The sequence below is a fragment of the Neovison vison genome, chromosome 1, assembly GCF_020171115.1.
Source record: "Neovison vison isolate M4711 chromosome 1, ASM_NN_V1, whole genome shotgun sequence".
In the NCBI taxonomy this organism is placed as follows: Eukaryota; Metazoa; Chordata; class Mammalia; order Carnivora; family Mustelidae; genus Neogale; species Neogale vison.
In genome coordinates, this window is record NC_058091.1 from 243,357,205 (window position 1) to 243,377,465 (window position 20,261).

Here is a 20,261-nt window from a genome sequence, read left to right on the forward strand (position 1 = left end):
AAAAAACTATATATATATATATATATATATATGTATTTTTTTTTTTTTAAGAGATGCATAAGTCCTTCCAAAATTCAAGATGAATCAGGTGCAGGAAACCCTCCCTTGTGGGAAGGCACAGGTTCCATGTAAGCTGAGGCACAGCTGAAGCCGGCTCTGGTTCCCCAGGGCCATGGCCAGAACTGTGTACAGCCCTGAGCCTGGTCTTCCATGATCCTGCTGTTGCTGTCACTCGCAAGGGTGAGGATCAGTTACAAGGAAGGGAAGTGAATGAGGAAGTTCCTTGGGGGGCCTGTGCCCTGCCCCTGTTCCTCAAAGCCAGCACCCTCTGCCCCTACAGAGTCGAGGGATCTGTTCCAACCTGACGAGCAGCTGGTGTTGCCTGCCTCCCCTCTCCCCCTGCAGCAGGCAGCCCTCTCCTGGCCAGGAAAGCCCCTTGTGATGGCTGATGCCGAAATGGGCCCGAGGACGATAGGGTGGGCACTCATGAAGACTTGGCCAGCGCTCAGTTAGTGCTCTGGCTTCCTGCCTTTGTTCGCTGTCAGATGAGGCCTACATCTTTCGAGGCTGCTTAAACTGCCCCAGCTCTCTGCCAGCTGCCATGTACCCGGGGGAAGGATGGGAGTGGAACATGCTTCTCATCTCACCTCTGAGGTGTTTCGTCTCCACCTGTCCCTTGACAAATGAGTTGCTATGGTAACTACCCTCTGGAAAACATGCAGGAGTAAACAAGATCAAGCTCTTGCTCAACTAGCTGCAGCGTGAATCTGTGCCCTACTTAGTTGTCTCCACCTGACAACCCCTCCCCACAGGTGGAACCCTTGGGTGGTAGAGGGCCAGTCCTCTGGGCATGCGCAGATGGAAGGCACGCTGGGATTTGTGGGGAGGGAAAAGCCGTGCATTTTCTTGCTCCTTGGTGAGACAGACAGAGGAATGAGACACCCGCACCCCCAACACACATGCCAGCTCTTTAGCAAGGAGCTGCAGTGCTCCTCATCCCACTGGACACACCTGCCCCTCAGGGTCACTCCACGTGGATCCAGGCTGAATGAACAGTAGGTGAGCGCACCCCTTGAGATTCCCAAGTGGAGTCACTCTGCCCATGGAGGTTTCAGCCACAGAGTAAGAGCCTGGGGGCTGGGTCAGTTGTGGGGGAAGAAAAGCTCTTGGAAGCGAGGGGGAGCTGCTGGAGAATTGATCTCCAGATCTCTGAGCCGTGGGAGCTACTTACAGGCCACTGCTGTGCTTTATATCCTTGTGTCACAGGCTGCCTGTGTCTCACCCAAAGGAGTCGCCCAAGGCGACTGAGTTACGGTGACCCCTCTCGACCTCCCTGGTCTCCGTGTCCATCATCACATCCTCACCTGCACACCCAGAAGTTAAAGGAGCAGTCCCTAAAATAAGACCACAGGTCTCCCCATGGTGGCCACCGCCCCTTCTCTTGAGAAGAGCCTCTCACTACCACTTCTGGCAGGAGGAAGAAATAAGCCATGTCCTCTTGCCTGAGAAGCCATAATTTCACAGGGGTGGGCTTAGGGCACCATGGTGGGTCTCTGCCTAATGCAGGCAGGGTAAAGCGTTCTTAGCACCTTATGGGGGAAAGGTTGTAATCCACCAGACTCCTTCTGTACATTCTGGCCCTGCAGGTACTGTTTGCCCCATGTTTCCCTGTGGCCCCAGAAAGCAGGGCACGGTGAGGAGGTGCGGGGATAGTGGGGACCAGGAGGAATGCCGGCTAAGGACTGCTCTGGTACCAGCTGTTCCTCTTTGAGCTCGCTGCTTGGGCTCCCCCCAGAGACAGCTCTGGCCAGCTCTCCTTTCTTTACCCTAGAGTCTGTGCTCGAATCAGCTGAGGCTCCTACGGGAGCTTCCTCCCCAGCCACGGGCAGGACCAGAGTGTTGCAGGTGTGGTGCCGCCTCCAGAAGTGGAGGAGGAAGAAGCTCAAGCTTGGGCCCATTTCTGTATCATGGCATGTGGGACTTAGGATCCCTTGGGCCTCCCGGGCCCCCTTTCCTGCTTGGCCGAGATAGGTCAATCTCTGCTGGGCGTTGGAGCCCACTGCCACCATCATGTACAGGGAAGCCTCAGCTAAATTTGAAGGTGGGCTCTCTCCCCCACCATCTGCCCTCAGGCTGTGGGGGGAACAGCCCCGTTGAGATTAATGCTTAAGGGTGGGAAATGTGCTGGTTCTCATCAGGTCCTCATTGGGGCCTCATTGTAGTGATTCTCAAATGGGAAATTCAAGGTGAGATGCCTGGGAGCATCAAGTAGGTAGGGGTCTCATGGTGTCTCTGGGTGTGGGGGGATGTATCTTCAGTGATGCGATTACCGAGTTTCTGAGTTCCTGCCTTGGGTTCCAGGTGGAAGCTTGTTCAGGCTGTGGCTAGTTCTCCACCGCTCCCAGGAGGAGAGTTTGTGTGAGGAGTCAGGCCTTTTTTCAGCATTTTATGCCCTCGTTACCGCCCTGGGTCCAGCAGCTAGCCCTCCTTCATGTGGACCATGGAATATCATAAAGTTTAAGCACAGGACCTGTTCTCCGCTTATTTTACAATGATTCTGAGTTCTGACTTTGCTGGAGATCTCTAGTATTGACAACATAACCCAGAATACTAGAAATTCTTCAGTACCCAGAGAGGGTCCAGGCTGAGCCAGGGTCATAGGCAGGGCTGTGGCCTGGGCAGAGTTGCAGACATGGGGGAGGGGAGTATAAGATACGTCCCAGGACAGTCTGGGTTTAGAAAATGAGGAAGGGATGATGTTGACATTGTCCAAGAGAACTGTGCTATGGAGGAGAAAAAACTCTTGCCAAGGGCACTAGCAATTTTGGCCCATGTTGGGTGCAATGGAAGCACCATCGTCCTGTCCGGTAAGGGTCTGTCCTGAAAGACAGGCACATGAACCTGAGCACCAATGAGGGTCTGGGCTTCTAGCTGTCTAGTATGTAAAATGTTTTACAGTGCTGGGGCGCCTGGGTGGCTCAGTCGGTTAAGCCTCTTCCTTTGGCTCAAGTCTTGATCCCAGGGTCCTGGGATTGAGTTGGCTCCTTGCTCAGCAGGGAGTTTGCTTCTCCCTCTGCCCCACCCCTGCTTGTGTGTGTGCACTCTCTCTCTTTCTCTCTCAAAAAAGTAAAATCTTAAAGTTCCACAGTGTCAAGCATACACGATGCTGAAAGAGGAACACTCTGATTGCACACCTAGATTTAATAGCACTTAGCGCATCACCACGTTTTCTCCGTGGAGTTGGTTGTGATTATTTGAGAGTAAATTGCAGACGTCAAGATCCTTCGCCCCCAAGTACATACTCATGTATCTCCTGTAGAGAACACAGTTCTCTACAGAGTAGTGACATTACAGTCACTCCCAATAAGATCAATAATCCTTTAGTATCTAATACCAGTCTGTGTTCAGATCTCAGCTTTGTCCAGAATGACTTGTATAGCTCTCTCTCATTCTGTCTCTCTCTCTCCTTTTTTTTTTTTTTTTTTTTTTGTAATCAGCATCCCATCAAGCATTGATAGGTTTGACACACTGCATTTGGTTGTGAGGCCTCTTTGGCCTCTTCTACTGCATCCTACCTCTTTTGGTTTATGTTCTTCGGATGTTGACTTCGTGGAGTCCCGTCCTACCCTTTTAGTTCTGAGTCTGAATGTGTAGGTGTTCAATGTTGAACCCCGACAGGATCCAGTACTCAGAAAGCAGAGCTCCCTCTAGGGCCGCACTGCAGGGTGCCCGTTCTGGGGAACAAGGTCTCCTGTCCACTCCCCCACTTCTTACTGGGGTACCTTCAGCTGGTCCCTTCTCTCTCCACCTCCATGTTTTCATATCCTAAATAAAGGGGACGGAGTGGAGGGGTCTCCTGGTTCCACTGAGCACATCTGCAATTAGCCGACTCAGCTCTCGGTGTGGCAGGGCAGAGCGCCTTCAGCTTCATGCCTTGGGGCAGCTGTTTCCTGAGGCCACTGGCCGTGCCCAGGGCCATGAACGTGGGGCCTGGGAGGACGCCTGAGGTCCCCTGACATTCTAATATGACCAATGCTCTCCCCCTCTGCTCCCCGCAGCTGAGATTCTGGAACTGGCGGGCAATGCTGCAAGAGACAACAAGAAGGGACGGGTCACACCCCGGCACATCCTGCTGGCCGTGGCCAACGACGAGGAGCTGAATCAGGTATGGGTGCTTCTCTCCCTCGCCTGCCAGACGCTTGGGCGGGCAGTCCCTCTGCCCGAGAAACACAGGTTGGTGTTTGGCGGGCTGCCAGAGGTGTGCTCTGCATTTTGGACTACTAGCAGCTTCTCTAACTTCCCCCCTCCCCGACGTGCCCCGTGCCAGTTTTTCCTTGAGGCTTTATTTGGGGACAGGAAGGAATGGATCAAGGTATTTGGTTCTCCCTGGAAGAAAGGTAGTGAAGTTCCACCGGAGCGAGGATACTCTGAGGCCTTTCTCCCTTGTATAGTGAGCCTGGGTCCCATCAGCATCCTTGGAGATGCCCTGGAGGAAAGACCTTGACGGAGCAAAGCAAGAATGTGAATGGGGAGGGCAGACTTCTTGAAGGCCAGGGGCCTGGTGGACAGGCTAACCATCTGCTACTTTGATTTTCCTGCAAGCTGCTAAAAGGAGTCACCATAGCCAGCGGGGGAGTGTTACCAAACATCCACCCAGAGTTGCTAGCAAAGAAACGAGGATCGAAAGGGAAGTTGGAAGCCATCATCACACCACCCCCAGCCAAAAAGGCCAAGTCTCCATCCCAGAAGAAGCCCGTGTCTAAGAAAGCAGGAGGCAAGAAAGGGGCCCGGAAATCCAAGGTACACAATGGGGCGGGGCTGTGTGCTTTGGGTCAGACAAGTTCCTGCAGGTGAGGTCCAGAGTAGCTCCCTCCTGCTGAGGGCTTATCCGGGGACAAAGGGAACCTGCATGGAGCTCTCGCAGAGAGGCTAGCCCAGCTCCAGCAGCCAGAATCAGAGCAAAACCCCGCATTCCTGTAGGCAAGGGGGGATGTGGGGAGTAGGCCGGGGGTAGATAGCCCCAGGCTGCAAGGACCCCATTCCTGGCCTGCAAGGGAGAGGCTCTGCAGAGGGAACTGGATATGCGAGAGCTTTCCTGTGCTGGGGCAGCTGCCATTGAGTCCTACCTTAAGGCACTGGCTGCCTCCTTGCCCCCGATGCTCTCAGAACTCTCACTGTGTTGCCATGCCTGCATGTCCTCCTCTGAGCATCTTTGAGGGAGGATGGTTCAGACAGTTCGCTCTTCAGAACAGTTGCCTTGCTAAGGAAGAAAACAGATGCGTTATTCAGATGCTCCTGCCAGACCCAGCTTGGCCTGAGATGAGGTCCCAGGCAAGTGAAGCGTTCTTAGGGTGGGACCTAACATCTTCATGGGGGTGGGGGAGACAGACCAGCTAATCCCCAGCCCCGATCCTCACAGTGGAGCCGCTGCCCACCCTCAGGAGGTCTGGGCCTGTGGGAGTTCGCACTCTCCTTGTCTCAGCATCAGCAGGAGGCCCCAAAGCACCTGAAACACATGTTCTGTGTTTCTTCCTCCCTGGTCCTGGCCTCTGGGCTTCTTGTCACAGTTTCCGGGGCCAACCAGCTAGTGACTGGGCAGTCAGAGAACCTCCTTAACAAAATGGAATCTTAAGCTGTCCTGCTCTGCCCTGGGGCACCCCCTCAGGTGTGAGCCTTCTGGTCTCCAGCCAGACTAGGAGGAAATTTCCTCTGGCAGAAGGTGACCTGCCTGTTTTGTGAAACCCTCAGTAGTAGTTCCTTGGAGAAGCCTTATGGGTCAGATGCCATGTTGGCACATTCTTCCCACCAGAACCCAAAGCCTTTGGCCTGATGAGATGGGGAGGACACCCAGGCCAGGCTGCAGGAGCACTGCCCCTGCGCCCCTCTCCTGTCCACCCTCCCAGCACATACCCAGCACATGCTTCGAGTGGGTCCACAGAGCAGGCCTCTGGCTCCCGACTTCTGTCTACACTGTTGCCCATCCTTTGGTAGTTGAGGTGGATGTGGCTGTACTTTTTGTCCATGCTGGTGGGTATGAACAAATGCTTCCCCCAAAACACAAAAATCTGAATTCGTCTTGTCTGCAGGCCACTGCCCTGACCCACCCCACATAGCTGAGAATCAGGGCCAGCTCTCTGAGAGGGAAACCCGTCAGTGAAGAGCATCCTGGAAGCTTTTCCAGGCACTTACGCTCCACTCAGCTCCCAAGTCCTAGGGGAGGCTCCTGGCCAGGTGGGGATGTCACAGAATGTTCCATTACTTGTTCTTGCCGAGTATAGAATTAGCAGTTCAAACTGTTTCTGTCTCCCCTTTGAAAATTCACATTTGCGGGGAGGAGCAGGAGGACAGGGAAGGCAGGGGCAAAGCGCCTGTGCACACCTTTCTAAACGTTAAAAGAGATGATGAAGATGCCAAGACGATCATCTCTGGATCACGGGCCCCGGAAAACTGGCTGCCCGCAGAGTAGGGCCCTTGGTGGTTGGCTTAGCGTTCCTCCAGCTGTGGCCCACGTGTGGCCCTTGTTTGTGCGGACCCACTGCTCACTGACTTCAGAGCAGCCCCTCTAACTGTGTGTCCTGGACAACCCTGGGCTGAACCCTGTTCCCGTCACCCCAGTCTTCCCTAGTTACTGCCTGACGGCTTTCTGGCCTTCCCACTTTACCAAACACTAGGAAGGCTGTTTCTTTCTTTTTGGACTGGAAATGAAGGGGTGTGTGTGTGTGTGTGTGTGTCTGTCTGTCTTTAGCTCTAGTAGCTATATTTGGAACTCAATGTTTCTAATAACCATATGCCAATAATCACTCAAACACTCAGCTTTCCCCTTGATTACAAAAGCAGGAAGTCTGTTATGGTGGTCTGTTTTTCTTCCACACAATAAAACACATTGTCTGCTTACTGTACCAGTATTTGGCTAACATTAAACCCTGGGGGAAGCTGAAATTGGAACCGTGAACAGCTAATTTTCAAAACATTTGTTTAATGTAAATTGTGGTGTCAGCTCCCAGAAACAGCAGAAAACCTGCATCCCTAGGTTTAAGTGGAATGTTCTGAAAATAACCTTTCCAGAGTCATGCAGAGAAAGCCTTAGTAACATGCTAAAGCACTTGGAGGAAAAGGGAGTTGGTATTTTTCAAGTGTCAACACTTGAATTCCAAATCATAATTTTCCCCCCAATTCGATGTAATTGGGAGGTTTTGAAAGTCTCCAGTTGTGACAGCTGAGTCAGCTATCATGGATCCAGTGAGAGGAGGCCACGAAACCCACTGGGACTGGGAGTCCGGGGCCCTGATGGTGCCATGGGGCTCTTCCTGCCTGCCTGGGTGGCCTCAGGCAAGTCTGTGCCTCAGTTTACCCCCTCCCATAAGATGAGGGCATCCATTCCAACCTCACATTTCCATGCCTGAATATGTTCACCGTGTTTCTGACTAGGTAGCACGTGTAAGGGTGGGGATGGTTCAAAGGAGGATGCTGTAAGAGCTCTCACCATAGGCCCCCGCCACTTCGCCTCCCCAGAGCAGTCTCTGTAACGTCTGTGCATGGAAAAGCGTAGAGATCTGTAAAGCCCTCATCATTGTCCCTGCCTTTAAATATAAGTACACATAAAATATGTTACCCCCCATTTTGGCAGGGTGGCGCAGTGGTGACGGGTGCCAGCTTGCTGGGCTTTGTGTTCTAATTCAGCCATTTTCTGGCCACGTGACCTTAGGAAGTGACTGAGTTTCTCTGGTGTCACGGTCTCCTCATCAGTGGAATGGAGCTCGAACATGGGGCTTGGGAGCCTGAGGAGAGAACACCGTGGCGTCTTTACAGTGGTGCCTGGCGCACAGCTTTGCCACTGCTCTTACTCCCTTGCTCTTCCGCAGCGCTTGGTAGAGAGCTGGCTCTGGAATATTCCATGGTGTGGTTCTAGTGCCCAAGACAGGATGCACCACCATCCTCACCAGGTCTCCGTGAATGGACTTGCCGTTGTTCTGAGCATTCCGACCGGATCGTATGGAGGTGTCTGTGCTCACAGGTCTGCACGACAAAGTCCCCAACGGGAACGTGCTGAGGCAGACATATTTCTGGTGACTGTTGCTCACCTAGAGAGCGTCTGAGCCCATTCAGAAATTTCAGATTCTGCCACCTCCTCTTAATAGCAAACACCAAAGTTGTTGAAAGAAGACACCTCCGTTCGATCGACAGTCATCGCCCCTGCACATGCTCCTCGTTCCTCTTACTCCTGAGGGTACGGCAGTGAACACAGGCCCTTGCTGAGCTTTGGTCTAGTGAGGGGGTCAGAGTCCTTACAGAGGTGTGGGGAGGAGAGTGCTGTGACAGAAACACCGCAGGGACGCCAGAGGTGGCGTTACCCTCAGAGGCCGTCGGGTGAGGCTTCTCTGGTCAGGTGGCTCTGGAAGAGAGGCCTGAGAGAGGAGGGTATCGGGGGTTCAAGTGACTGACAGGAGACCGCTTGTGGCAGAGGACCAGCCAGCCTGCCTGCCTCCTCCCAGACAGCACCCAACAGGATTTGGATGTGAGGTTCCTGACGTTTCCATAGCACGCATACCTCTGGCAGCTGGAGGGTCTAGGAACCCTTCTTAAGATTGGGTTTTCCAATGCATAAAATCCTGAAGATTCGAAGGAAGCCATTTAGGCTTCAGTCTTCCAGGTTAAGACCCCTTGTCAGAAAGATCACTGAGAGCCATAGGATAATCTCCAAGAAGACTGTTTTTGCCAAAAATCTGGATTAAAAAATTCTCTTACCCAATTTCTTTGTTTCCTTTTTTTTTAAGCTTTTATTTTAATTCCAGTTGGTTAACATATGGCATTGTCGCAGTATCAGGTGTACAATATAGTGATTCAGTCTCACCTAGGACTTTTCAAACAAACTCGCAAAACCCCCCAACTGAACTCCACCCCCATGTGGAAATCACCCCCGGAATTGTGAAGATAGGCTTGCTCCTCACTGCCTGGCAAGAAGCCATGATGAGTTTAGTAGGACGCCCGTTTCTTTTTTGAGAAATGAATATTTAAACTGAAAATTGAATGATGAATGTTTGGGAAAGGGATGCCAAAGAAAGACATTGGTTCTTGTGAGAAGCTGCCATCCTTGCAAAATCTTACTGGCCTTTTAATGAGATTCCTAGCAGGTCAGACATCCGGGTACAAGAGCTTGGGCAGAGGTCATCTCAGGTTGATGATTTCACATAAGGCTCTTTGCACACCCAGCCCTGCGTGTTCTTAAATAGGTCTCCCCCTGACTCTGAATAGGTGTGTGCTGTTCAGAATGAAGCTGGGTGCAGGTATGATATATGGGAGCTTGTGGATTTGTTCAACAGTATGAAATTCCCCAAAGTCAATCCTTTTGGAGACTGACAAAGAGTATTGCTTGTTAGCTTTTCCCCCTCCTGCCAGGATCTGAAAAAAAAATCTACCACCTGCTGTCACCATTTCATAAAATGGTATTTGAATCCGAAAGGCTGGGCAGGGAAGTAATCCCTGACTACAGGCTTTATGTAAAGCTTAGGGGAACAGTTACTGTGATTTGAATGTAGTGACTTCTCAGGAGGCATCTGAGTACACCTCAGCTACCCTGTCGTGGGCTGGGATCCTCGTATGCAAGAGACTCAGCTTGTGTGCCAAGTAGCCAGACTGGAGAGAACTGGGAAGGAATGGCTTGTCTTATACAGACAGGTTTTGGCAGCTTTCTCTCGAGGCCACTGGTTTATCAGATCTCCCAGCTTAGACTCCGTTTTCCCACAAGGAATTGAAGGGAGAGGGAAGTTAAGCAGCATGCTCTAGTAGTCAGTAGTAGAACCAAAAATCACATGCAGAATTTCAGAGCCCAGACTTCAGGCCCCTCATGTGTCCTGTGACCACAGACCCTTTACTTACCTTGGCAGAGCCTCCCTGTTCTGTAGGTGGAAGGCCAACAGCTCTCTGCTGGAGGCAAGTGGGGCCAACAGCTTACAAACATTTTTGTTTTAAATAACACATCCTGGACTCTCATTGAATATATTTGTGCATTCCTGATACATACTCTGCTTAAAATTTCCACCTCCTCTCCTCTCTAGCACTGTTTCCCAGTTTTATCCAGATATCTTTGACATACAGCACTACATATATTTAAGGTGTACAGCACAAGGACTTAGATCAGTTGTGAAGTGGTTACCACAGTAAATTCAGATCATTCATTATCTCATGTGACTAGGAAAAAAAAGTTCATTTCTCTTCATGATGAGAACTCTTAGCATTTACTCTTAATAACTTTCAAATATACCATGCAGCATCGTTAACTGTAGCTGGGAGCTGTGAATTAAATCCCCTCTACTTCCTTATCTCATAGCTGGAAGCTTGTATCTATTTTCATAGTATTTTTTAAAAGTATAGTTGACCTACAATGTTAGTTTCAGGGCATACAACATAGCAGTTTATTTTTTTTGTATATTTCACGGCACTCAGTGCCAATGTAGCTACCATCTGTCACCCTGCAACCTTACTATAATACCATGGATTTTATTCCCTGTGCTAGACCTTTTTCCTTGTGCCTCACTCTATAACTAGAAGCCTAAACCTCCTACACCTCTTCACCCATTTTGCCCACCATGCTGCCCACCTCTCCTCTGGCAGCCTGATGTTCTCTGATGATTCAGTTTCTGCTTTTTGTTTTCTTCATCTCTTCTGAGTTTTAGATTGCACGTGTAAGTGAAATCATACGGTATTTATCTTCTCTGACTTATTGCACTTGCGTAATATCCTCTAAGTCCATCCATGTTGCATATGGTAAGATCTCATCCTTCTATATGACTGAGTAATATTCCATCATGTGTGCATGTGTATAATATATGCATATGCCACTTCTGTGTGCGTTCATCTCTTGATGGACACTTGGGTTGCTTCTCTGTCTTGGGTATTATAAATAATACTGAAATAAACATAGAGGTGCATACATCTTTCTAAATTAGCGTTTTCCTTTTGTTTGGGTACATAATGAGTGGTGGAATTACTGGATCATATGGTAACTGTATTTTTTATTAGCATATATGTATTATTTGCTTCAGGGGCACAGGTCTCTGAATCATCAGTCTTACACAATTCCCAGTACTCACCAAGCACATACCCTCCCCAGGGTCCCATCACCCAACCACTCTGTCCCACCCACCCTGCCCTCCAGCAACTCTGTTTGTTTCCTGAGATTAAGAGTCTCTTATGATTTGTCTCCCTCCCCGATCCCATCTTGTTTCATTATTTTCCCTCCCTACCCCCCATGACCCCCTGCCCTGCCTCTCAAATTCCTCATATCAGAGAGATCATATGATAATTGGCTTTCTCTGATTGATTTATTTCGCTTAGCATACCTTCTAGTTCCATCCATGTTGTTGCAAATGGCAAGCTTTCTTTTTTGATAGCTGCATAGTATTCCATGGTGTGTGTGTGTGTGTATCACATCTTCTTTATCCATTCATCTGTTGATGGACATGGAGTTTCTTTCCATAGTTTGGCTATTGTGGACATTGCTGTTATAAGTATTCGGGTGCATGTGCCCCTTCGGATCACTACATTTTTTTTTTTTTTTAAAAGATTTTATGACAGAGTGGCAGGCAGAGGTGGAGAGAGAAGCACGCTCCCCGCTGAGCAAGGAGCCTGACGTAGGACTAGATCCCAGGACCCTGGGATCACGACCCAAGCTGAAGGCAGGGACTTAGCTGACTGAGCCACCCAGGTGTCCCACTACATTTGTATCTTTAGGGTAAATACCCCGTAGTGCAATTGCTGGGCTGTAGGGTAGCTCTGTTTTCAATTTTTTGAGGAACCTCTATACTGTTTTCCAGAGTGTATGCATCAGCTTGCATTCCCACCAACAGTGAAGGAGGGTTCCCCTTTCTCCACATCCTTGCCAACATCTGCCATTTCCTGACTTATTTTAACCATTCTGATTGGTGTGAGGTGGTATCTCACTGTGATTTTGGTTTGTATTTCCATGATGCTGAGTGATGTTGAGCACTTTTTCTTGTGTGTGTTTGCCATGTCTTCTTTGCAGAAATGTCTGTTCATGTCTTCTGCCCATTTCTTGATTGGATTATTCTTTGGGTATTGAGCTTGATGAGTTCTTAATAGATTTTGGACACTAGCCCTTTATCTGATATGTCATTTGTGAATATCTTCGCCCATTCTGTCAGTTGTCTTTTGGTTTTGTTGACTGTTTCCTTTGCTGTGCAAAAGCTTTTGATCTTGATGAAGTCCCAATAGTTCATTTTTGCCCTTGCGTCCCTTGCCTTTGGTGATGTTTCTGGGAAGAAGTTACTGCGGCTGAGGTTGAAGAGGTTGCTGTTCTTCTCAAGGATTTTGATGGATTCCTGTCTCACATTGAGGTCTTTCATCCATTTTGAGTCTATTTTTGTGTGTGATATAAGGAAATGGTTCAGTTTCATTCTTCTGCATATGGCTGTCCAACTTTCCCAGTGTCAGTTGTTGAAGAGACTGTCTTTTTTCCATTGGACATTCTTCCCTGCTTTGTCAAAGATCAGTTGACCATAGAGTTGAGAGTCTATTTCTGGGCTTTCTATTTTGTTCCATTCATCTGTGTGTGTGTTTTTGATTACAGCTTTGCAACAGAGGTTGAAGTCTGGAATTGTGATGCCACCAACTGTAGCTTTCTTTTTCAACATTCCTCTGGCTATTTGGGTTCTTCTCTGGTTCCATATAAATTTTAGGATTATTTGTTATATTGCTCTGAAAAAAATTGATGGTATTTTGATAGGGATTGCATTAAATGTGTAGATTGCTTTAGGTAGCATAGACACTTTCACAATATTTGTTCTTCCAATCCTTGAACATGGAACGTTTTTCCATTTCTTTGTGTCTTCCTCAATTTCTTTTGTGAGTATTTTATAGTTTCTGAGTACAGATTTTTTTGCCTCTTTAGTTAGGTTTATTTCTAGGTATCTTATGGTTTTGGGTGCAATTGTAAATGGGATCACCTCCTTAATTTCTCTTTCTTCTTTGTGTTGGTGTTTGCAAATGCAACTGATTTCTGAGCATTGATTTTATATCCTGACACTTAACTGAATTCTTGTGTGAGTTCTAGAATTTTTGGAATGGAGTCTTTTGGGTTTTCCACATAAACTATCATATCATCTGCAAAGAGGGAGGGTTTGACTTCTTCTTTGCCTATTCGGATGCCTTTTATTTCTTTTTGTTGTCTGATTGCTGAGGCTAGAACTTCTAGTACTACGTTGAATAGCAGTGGTGTTAGTGGATAGCCCTAACTGTGTTCCTGACCTTAGGGGAAAAGCTCTCAGTTTTTCCCCTTTGAGAATGATCTTCGCTGTGGGTTTTCATAGAGGTTTGTACCCTCTATCCCTGCACTTTGGAGAGTTTTGATCAAGAAAGGATGCTGTACTTTGTCAAATTCTTTTTCATCACTGTTTGAGAGTATCATATGGTTCTTGTTCTTTCTTTTATTAATGTATTGCATCACATGGATTGATTTGTGGATGTTGAAACATCCTTGTAGCCCAGGAATAAATCCCACTTGATTGTGGTGAATAATCCTTTTAATGTACTGTTGGATCCTATTGTCTAGTTTTTGGTGAGAATCTTTGCATCCGTGTTCATCAAGGATATTGGTCTGTACTTCTCCTTTTTGAAGGGTCTTTGTCTGGTTTTGGGATCAAGGTAATGCTGGCCTCTTAAAGTGAGTTTGGAAGTTTTCCTTCCATTTCTATTTTTTGGAACAGTTTTAGAAGAATAGGTATTAAGTCTTCTTTAAATGTTTGGTAGAATTCCCCTGGGAAGCCGTCTGGCCCTGTGTTCTTGTTTTTTGGAAGATTTTTGATGACTGCTTCAATCTCCTTACTGGTTATGGGTCTGTTCAGGTTTTCTGTTTCTTCATGGTTCAGTTTTGGTCATTTTTATGTCTCTAGGAATGCATCCATTTCTTCCAGATTGTCAAATTTGCTGGTGTGTTGTTGCTCATATGTTCTAATAATTGTATTTATTTGGTGTTGGTTGTGATCTCTCCTCTTTCATTCATGATTTTAATAATTTGGGTCCTTTCTTTTTTCTTTTTGGTAAGTCTGGCCAGGGGTTTATCCAGCTTATTAATTCTTTCCAAGAATCAGCTCATAGTTTCATTGATCTGTTCTACTGTTCTTTTGGTTTCTATTTCATTGATTTCTGCTCTGATCTTTATGATTTCTCTTCTCCTGCTGGGTTTAGGCTTTGTTTGCTGTTCTTCCTCTAACTCCTTTAGGTATAGGGTTAGGTTGTGTACTTGAGACCTTTCTTGTTTCTTGAGAAAGTCTTGTGTAGCTATATACTTTTCTTTCAGGGCCACCTTTGCTGTGTCCTAAAGATTTGAACAATTGTGTTTTCATTTTCATTTGTTTCTATGAATTTTTTTCAATTCTTCTTTAATTTCCTGGTAGGCCCATTCATTCTTGAGTAGGATGCTCTTTAGCCTCCATGTATTTTTATTTCCATCTTTCCTTTTGTCGTTGAGTTCTAGTTTCAAAGCATTGTAATCTGAAAATCTGCAGGGAATGATCCCACTCTTTTGGTACTGGTTGAGACCTGATTTGTGACCCAGGATGTGATCTCTTTTGGAGACTGTTGCATGTGCACTCGAGAAGAATGTGTATTCTATTGCTTTGGGATGGAATGTTCTGAATATATCTGTGATGTCCTTCTTTTCCAGTGTGTCATTTAAAGCCCTTTATTTCCTTGTTGATCTTTTGCTTAGCTGATCTGTCCATTTCAGTGAGGGTGTGTTAAAGTTTTAAGTTTTATTGTCGATGTGTTTCTTTGATTTTGTTACTAATTTATTTATATAATTGACTGCTCCTATGCCAGGGGCATAGATATTTATAATTGTTATATCTTCTTATTGGACAGATCCTTTAATTATGCTATAGTGGCCTTCCTCATCTCTTATTATAGTCTTTAGCTTAAAATCTAATGTAACTGATATAAGGATTGCCACCCCAGCTTTCTTTTGATGTCCATTAGCATGGTAAATTTTTTTCTACCCCCTCACTTTAAACCTGGAGATGTCTTTGGGTCTAAAATGAGTTTCTTGTAGACAGCATATTGTTGGGTCTTGTGTTTTTAATTCATTCTGATACGCTCTGTCTTTTGATTGGGGCATTTAGCCCACTTACATTCAGGGTAACTATTGAAAGTTATGAATTTAGTGCCATTGTATTCCCTATAAAGTGACTGTTACTGTATATTGTCTCTGTTCCTTTCTGATCTGTTACTTTTAGGCTTTCTCTTTGCTTAGATGACCCCCTTCCAATATTTCCTGTAGGGATGGTTTGGTGTTTGCAAATTCTTTGAATTTTTGTTTGTTTTGGAAGCTTTTTATCTCTCCTTCCATTTTCAATGAAAGCCTAGCTGGGTGTAGTATTCTTGACTGCATAGTTTTCTTGTTTAGTATTCTGAATATATCATGCCAGTCCTTTCTGGCTTGCCAGGTCTCTGTGGATAAGTCTGCTGCCAATCTAGTATTTCTACCATTGTATGTTATAGACCTCTTGTCCCAAGCAGCTTTCAGGATTTTCTCTTTTTCCCTAAGATTGTAAGTGTTATTATTAGATGACGAAGTGTGGACCTATTTTTATTGATTTTGAGGGGGAGTTCTCTCTGCCTACTGGATTTTGATGCTTGTTTGCCATATTAAGGAAATTCTCTGTTATAATTTGCTGCAATATACCTTCTGTCCTTTTCTCTTCTGACCATTTTTTAATCAAGAAATTTTTCCTTTTGCTATTGAGTTGTATGAGTTCTTTATATATTTTAGATATTAACCCTTTATCAGATATAGATCATCTTTGCCTTATGATCGGGTTGTGTCCTGGTAAACCCACTATAAGTTGAAAATATTATTAAGTTGAAAGCAACATTTAATACACCTAACCTACCAAACATCATAGCTTAGCCTAGCCTACTGTAAATGTGCTGAGAACACTAATTTGCTTACCGTTGGACAAAATCATCGCACACAAAGCCATTTCACCTATTTTGTAAGAAAGTTTGGAATATTTCAAGTAATTTATTGAATACTTTACTGAAAGTGAAAAACAGAATGATTCTGAGGGTACAGAATGGTTTTATAAGTATGTTAGTCATTCATCCTCATGGTTGTGTGGCTGATTGGGTGCTGTGACTAGCTCTTGCTGCCTAGCATGACTAGAGAGTATAGTACCACACTTTGCTATCCTAGGGGAAAAAGTCAAAATTTAAACTCAAAGTATGGATTCTGCTGACGTGTGTGTAGCTTTTGCACCATTGGAAAGCTGAAAAATTCAAAGTCAAATCATTGGATGTCAGGGACTGTCTGTATATGATTTGCAAGTTTCTCTATAGGTTGACTTTTCATTTTGTTGATGGTTCCTTTGCTCTGCAGAATTTTTTTCAGTTTGGTGTAGTCCCACTGTTTATTTTGCTTTTGTTGCCTTTTTGTGATACCATATCCAAAAAATCATTACCAAGACCAATAACAAGGTCCATCTGTTTCCTAGGAGTTTCTGGGTTCAGGACTTACATTCATATGTGTAATCCATTTTAAGTTAATTTTTGTATAAGATGTAAAATGTTGGTACAGCTTTATTCATTTGCATATAGCTGTCCCATTTTCCCATTTAATTGAAGAGACTGTTCTTTCCCGATTGTGTATTCTTAGCTCTTTTGTCAGGAATTGATAATACATATGTGGGTTCATTTCTGGGCTCTCTGTTCTGTTCCATTGGTCTGTGTGTCTGTTTTCATGTTGATACCATACTGTTTGGATTATTATATCTTTGTAATATAATTTGAAATCAGGGAGCATGATGCGTTCTCTTTCATTTTTTGCCAGGATTGCTTTGGCTTTCAGAGTCTCTTGTGATGTCATATAAATCTTAGGAGTGTTCTATTTCCTTGAGAAATGCCATTGGAATTTTAATAGAGATTATATTGAATCTTTAGATTGCTTTGGTTGGTCTGGACATTTTTAACAATTTTAATCTTTCCAATCCATGAGCAAAGGAGCTCTCTCCATTTATTTGTGTCTTCTTAAGTTTCTTTCATTAATGTATTATAGTTTTCAGTGTACAATATATAGTTTTCAATGTGTAGTTTTTGCCTTTTTGGTTAAATTCCTAAGCATTTATTTCTTTGATGCCATTGTAGATGGGATTTTCTTAATTTCTCTCTTACAACTTGTTATTAGCATATACAAATGCAACAGATTTCTATATATTAATCTGATATCCAGCAACTTTATTGAATTCAGTTATTCTAACAGGTTTTTGGAGGAGTCTTTAGGGTTTTGTATATGTAATATCATGCTGCTTGCAAATAGTGACAGCTTTACTTCCCTTCTGATTTTGATGCCTTTTATTTCTTTTTATTACCTAATTGCTCTGGCTAGGACTTCTAATACTCTTGAATAAAAGTGTCAAGAATGGGTATTGTTGTGTTGTTCATGATCTTAGAGGAAACACTTTGAACTTTTTACTAATGAGTATAATGTTAGCTTTTGGGTTGACATTTATGGCCTTTATTATGTTTAGTTATGTGCCTTCTATACCCAGTTTTTGAGAGCTTTTTATCATAAATGAATGTTGAATTTTGTCATATGCTTTTCCACATTTGTTGGAGTGATCATATGCTTTTTATCTTTCATCTGTTAATACAGTATATCACTCTGATGGTTATTAAACTACCCTTACATCCCCAGAATAAATCCCACCTGATCATGGTATATGATCCTTTTAATGTCTTGTTGAATTCAGTTTGTGAGGCTGATTTATAACAACCTATTCAGTTTGTTTCAAGTTGATAGTGCAAGTTTGAACACATTCTAAAACTCTGCATTTTTACCCTCCCCTCATGTTATTGGTGTCACACTTTGTCTTTTAATCTCATGTGTCCATTAATTAATTATTGTACTAATTTTTATTCCACCTTTGTCTTTTAACCATCATATTAGCTTTTTTATTTCTTTTTAAAGATTTTATCTATTTATTAGTCAGAGAGAGAGAGCGAGCACAGGCAGAGAGGCAGGCAGAGGCAGAGGGTGAAGCAGGCTCCCTGCCGAGCAAGGAGCCCGATGTGGGACTCGGTCCCAGGACCCTGGGATCATGACCTGAGCTGAAGGCAGAGGCCTAACCCACTGAGCCACCCAGGCGTCCCTCATATTAGCTTTATAAGTGATTAAGTCACTACCTTTAGTATACACTTACCTTTACTAGTGAGAGTTACACTTTCATATGTTTTCCTATTACTAAATAGCACTCTTTCTTTTTAGCATAAACAAGTACCTTTAACATTTCTAGTATGGCCAGTTTAGAAGCCTTTGACTTTTTGTGTGTCTGGAAAAATGTTTCTCTCTCAATTTCAAAGAACACTTTTGCCAGGTAGAATATTCTTGGTTGGACGTTTTTTTACTTTCAGTACTTCGAATATATTGTGCCACTCTCTTATGGCCTGCAAATTTCTGCTGAAAAATCTGCTGATAGTCTAATGGGAGTTCCCTTGTACTTAACAAGTTGTTTTTCTCTTGCTGCTTTTAAGATTCTCTCCTTTTCTTTAATTTTTGACATTTTAATTATAATGTGTCTTGCCGTGGCTCTCTTTAGGTTCATCTTTTTTGGATCTCTGTGGGTTTCCTGTCAGGATTTACTGATTTTTTTATGGCTGAATGTTTCCACAGTTCTTTATCCATTCATCTGACTGTGGACACATAGATTGTTTCTTTGTGTTGGCTGTCATAAATAAGGCTGCTGGGATCATGAGGTGCAGTTACCTCTTTGACATAGTGCTTTTTGTTTCCTTTGATTATATTCCTAGAAGTGGATCTGCTGGATCATTTGGATTCTACTTTTTTAAATGTTTGAGGAAGCTTCATACTGTTTTTCATAGTGGTCGTACCAGTTTACGGTGTGGGCATCAGCTTTAATGGAGGAGGCCATGAGCAAATGAGCCATTGCTGAAAATCTCCAGTATTAAACAACACAGGCTAAGCCTTATAGCTTGGCTTCATAGGCAGCTGCTGACTTGTACCAGGGGCACAGGGAAGCTGTCACAGCCCCCTCCTCCCAATACAACCAGCTCCATTTGTTGAATCCTTGAAATTCTGTTAGTTAAGGCTATTCTACCTTTAAAAAAAAGTCAAAGTGTTTTTGGCATAAGCACTAAATCCTTATCTACTTAAAAACTGCATCCCATTCCCAAGCATTTATTAAGCACCTCCTGTATGCATGGTATTCACTGGGTAGAGTAGTGATTCTCAAACTTTTTTTGCTTGCCTACCTCTTATAAGAATTTTGAAAATCTTTGTATCTCACACATTTAGAATTTGTATAAAAATAGTTTCATCACTCATTTAAATGTATCCAAAGAAATCAAAACACTGCATTGATTTGGAATATTGTCATCATTATTTAAAAAATGTAGATAAGCTCTTTTTTAACAGGTAGAAAATTTACATCACTTTTCTCCCTGACCCTGTATGTCCCTTTCACTTGTCCCACAAAATTTTATCCTAATGCCACACATTTAATGCTGGTGGTGATATTGTAATGATCTTCCCAACAAAAATAATGTATATAAATTTAAATGTTCTTGGAAAAAATTTCTTGTGATCTTTATAAAGGGACTAAATGTTACGGATTTTACAGGATTGGACAGTTATCACACTTATTAATATATAGTTGATCAAACCAATAAATATTTTACAAATTTAATAACTATAAGGGAGAAAGTGTTCTTGGAACTGTATCTATGGATACTGTATTTTGGGAACTGTATCCCATCTATGGGATAGATGGAGATCGAGATAGCATTTTTACAATTAACTCAAGTTCATAAGATAGTGACTTACTGTTAAAATGAGGCAGTGTTTAGCATTCCATATTTGTAAATTTACAGGCACAAGTACTGGGAACATCTTGTTCACCAAAAGTAAGTGGAAATGGAAAGGATTCTGTTAAAGCAACATCACTCAGTCTTCTGAGCTCTTAAGTGCCAACAGTCACCTAGTAATCTGTCACCAATTCGTTTTAATGCATGTTTTATTTTACAGTTGTTTTAGATTGACAGAAAAGTTATAGAGACAGTACAGAGAGTTCCTCAATACCCCTCACCATGTTCCCTGTCATAACATCTTCCATCTCCCCAGTACACTGGTCACAACTAAGAAATTGGCTGTGGTCCATTACTGTGAGGTCCATCGGCCTTTTCTTTAATGGTCTCTCAGCTGTTCAGTCAGTTTGGTATTTCTCCCATTTTGGTGA

At 44.4% G+C, this 20,261-nt stretch overlaps 1 protein-coding gene across 4 annotated transcripts in view; it reads left to right on the plus strand.

Annotated features, from left to right (window-relative positions):
- Positions 1-20,261, plus strand: part of LOC122891471 (core histone macro-H2A.1) — a 74,202-nt gene that overhangs the window by 26,625 nt on the left and 27,316 nt on the right. For all 4 annotated transcript variants that reach the window (XM_044227147.1, XM_044227162.1, XM_044227153.1 and 1 more), the window contains exons 3-4: positions 4,059-4,165; positions 4,603-4,800. In XM_044227147.1, coding sequence (XP_044083082.1) covers positions 4,059-4,165; positions 4,603-4,800 — 305 coding nt within the window. The remainder of the gene's footprint in view (positions 1-4,058; positions 4,166-4,602; positions 4,801-20,261) is intronic.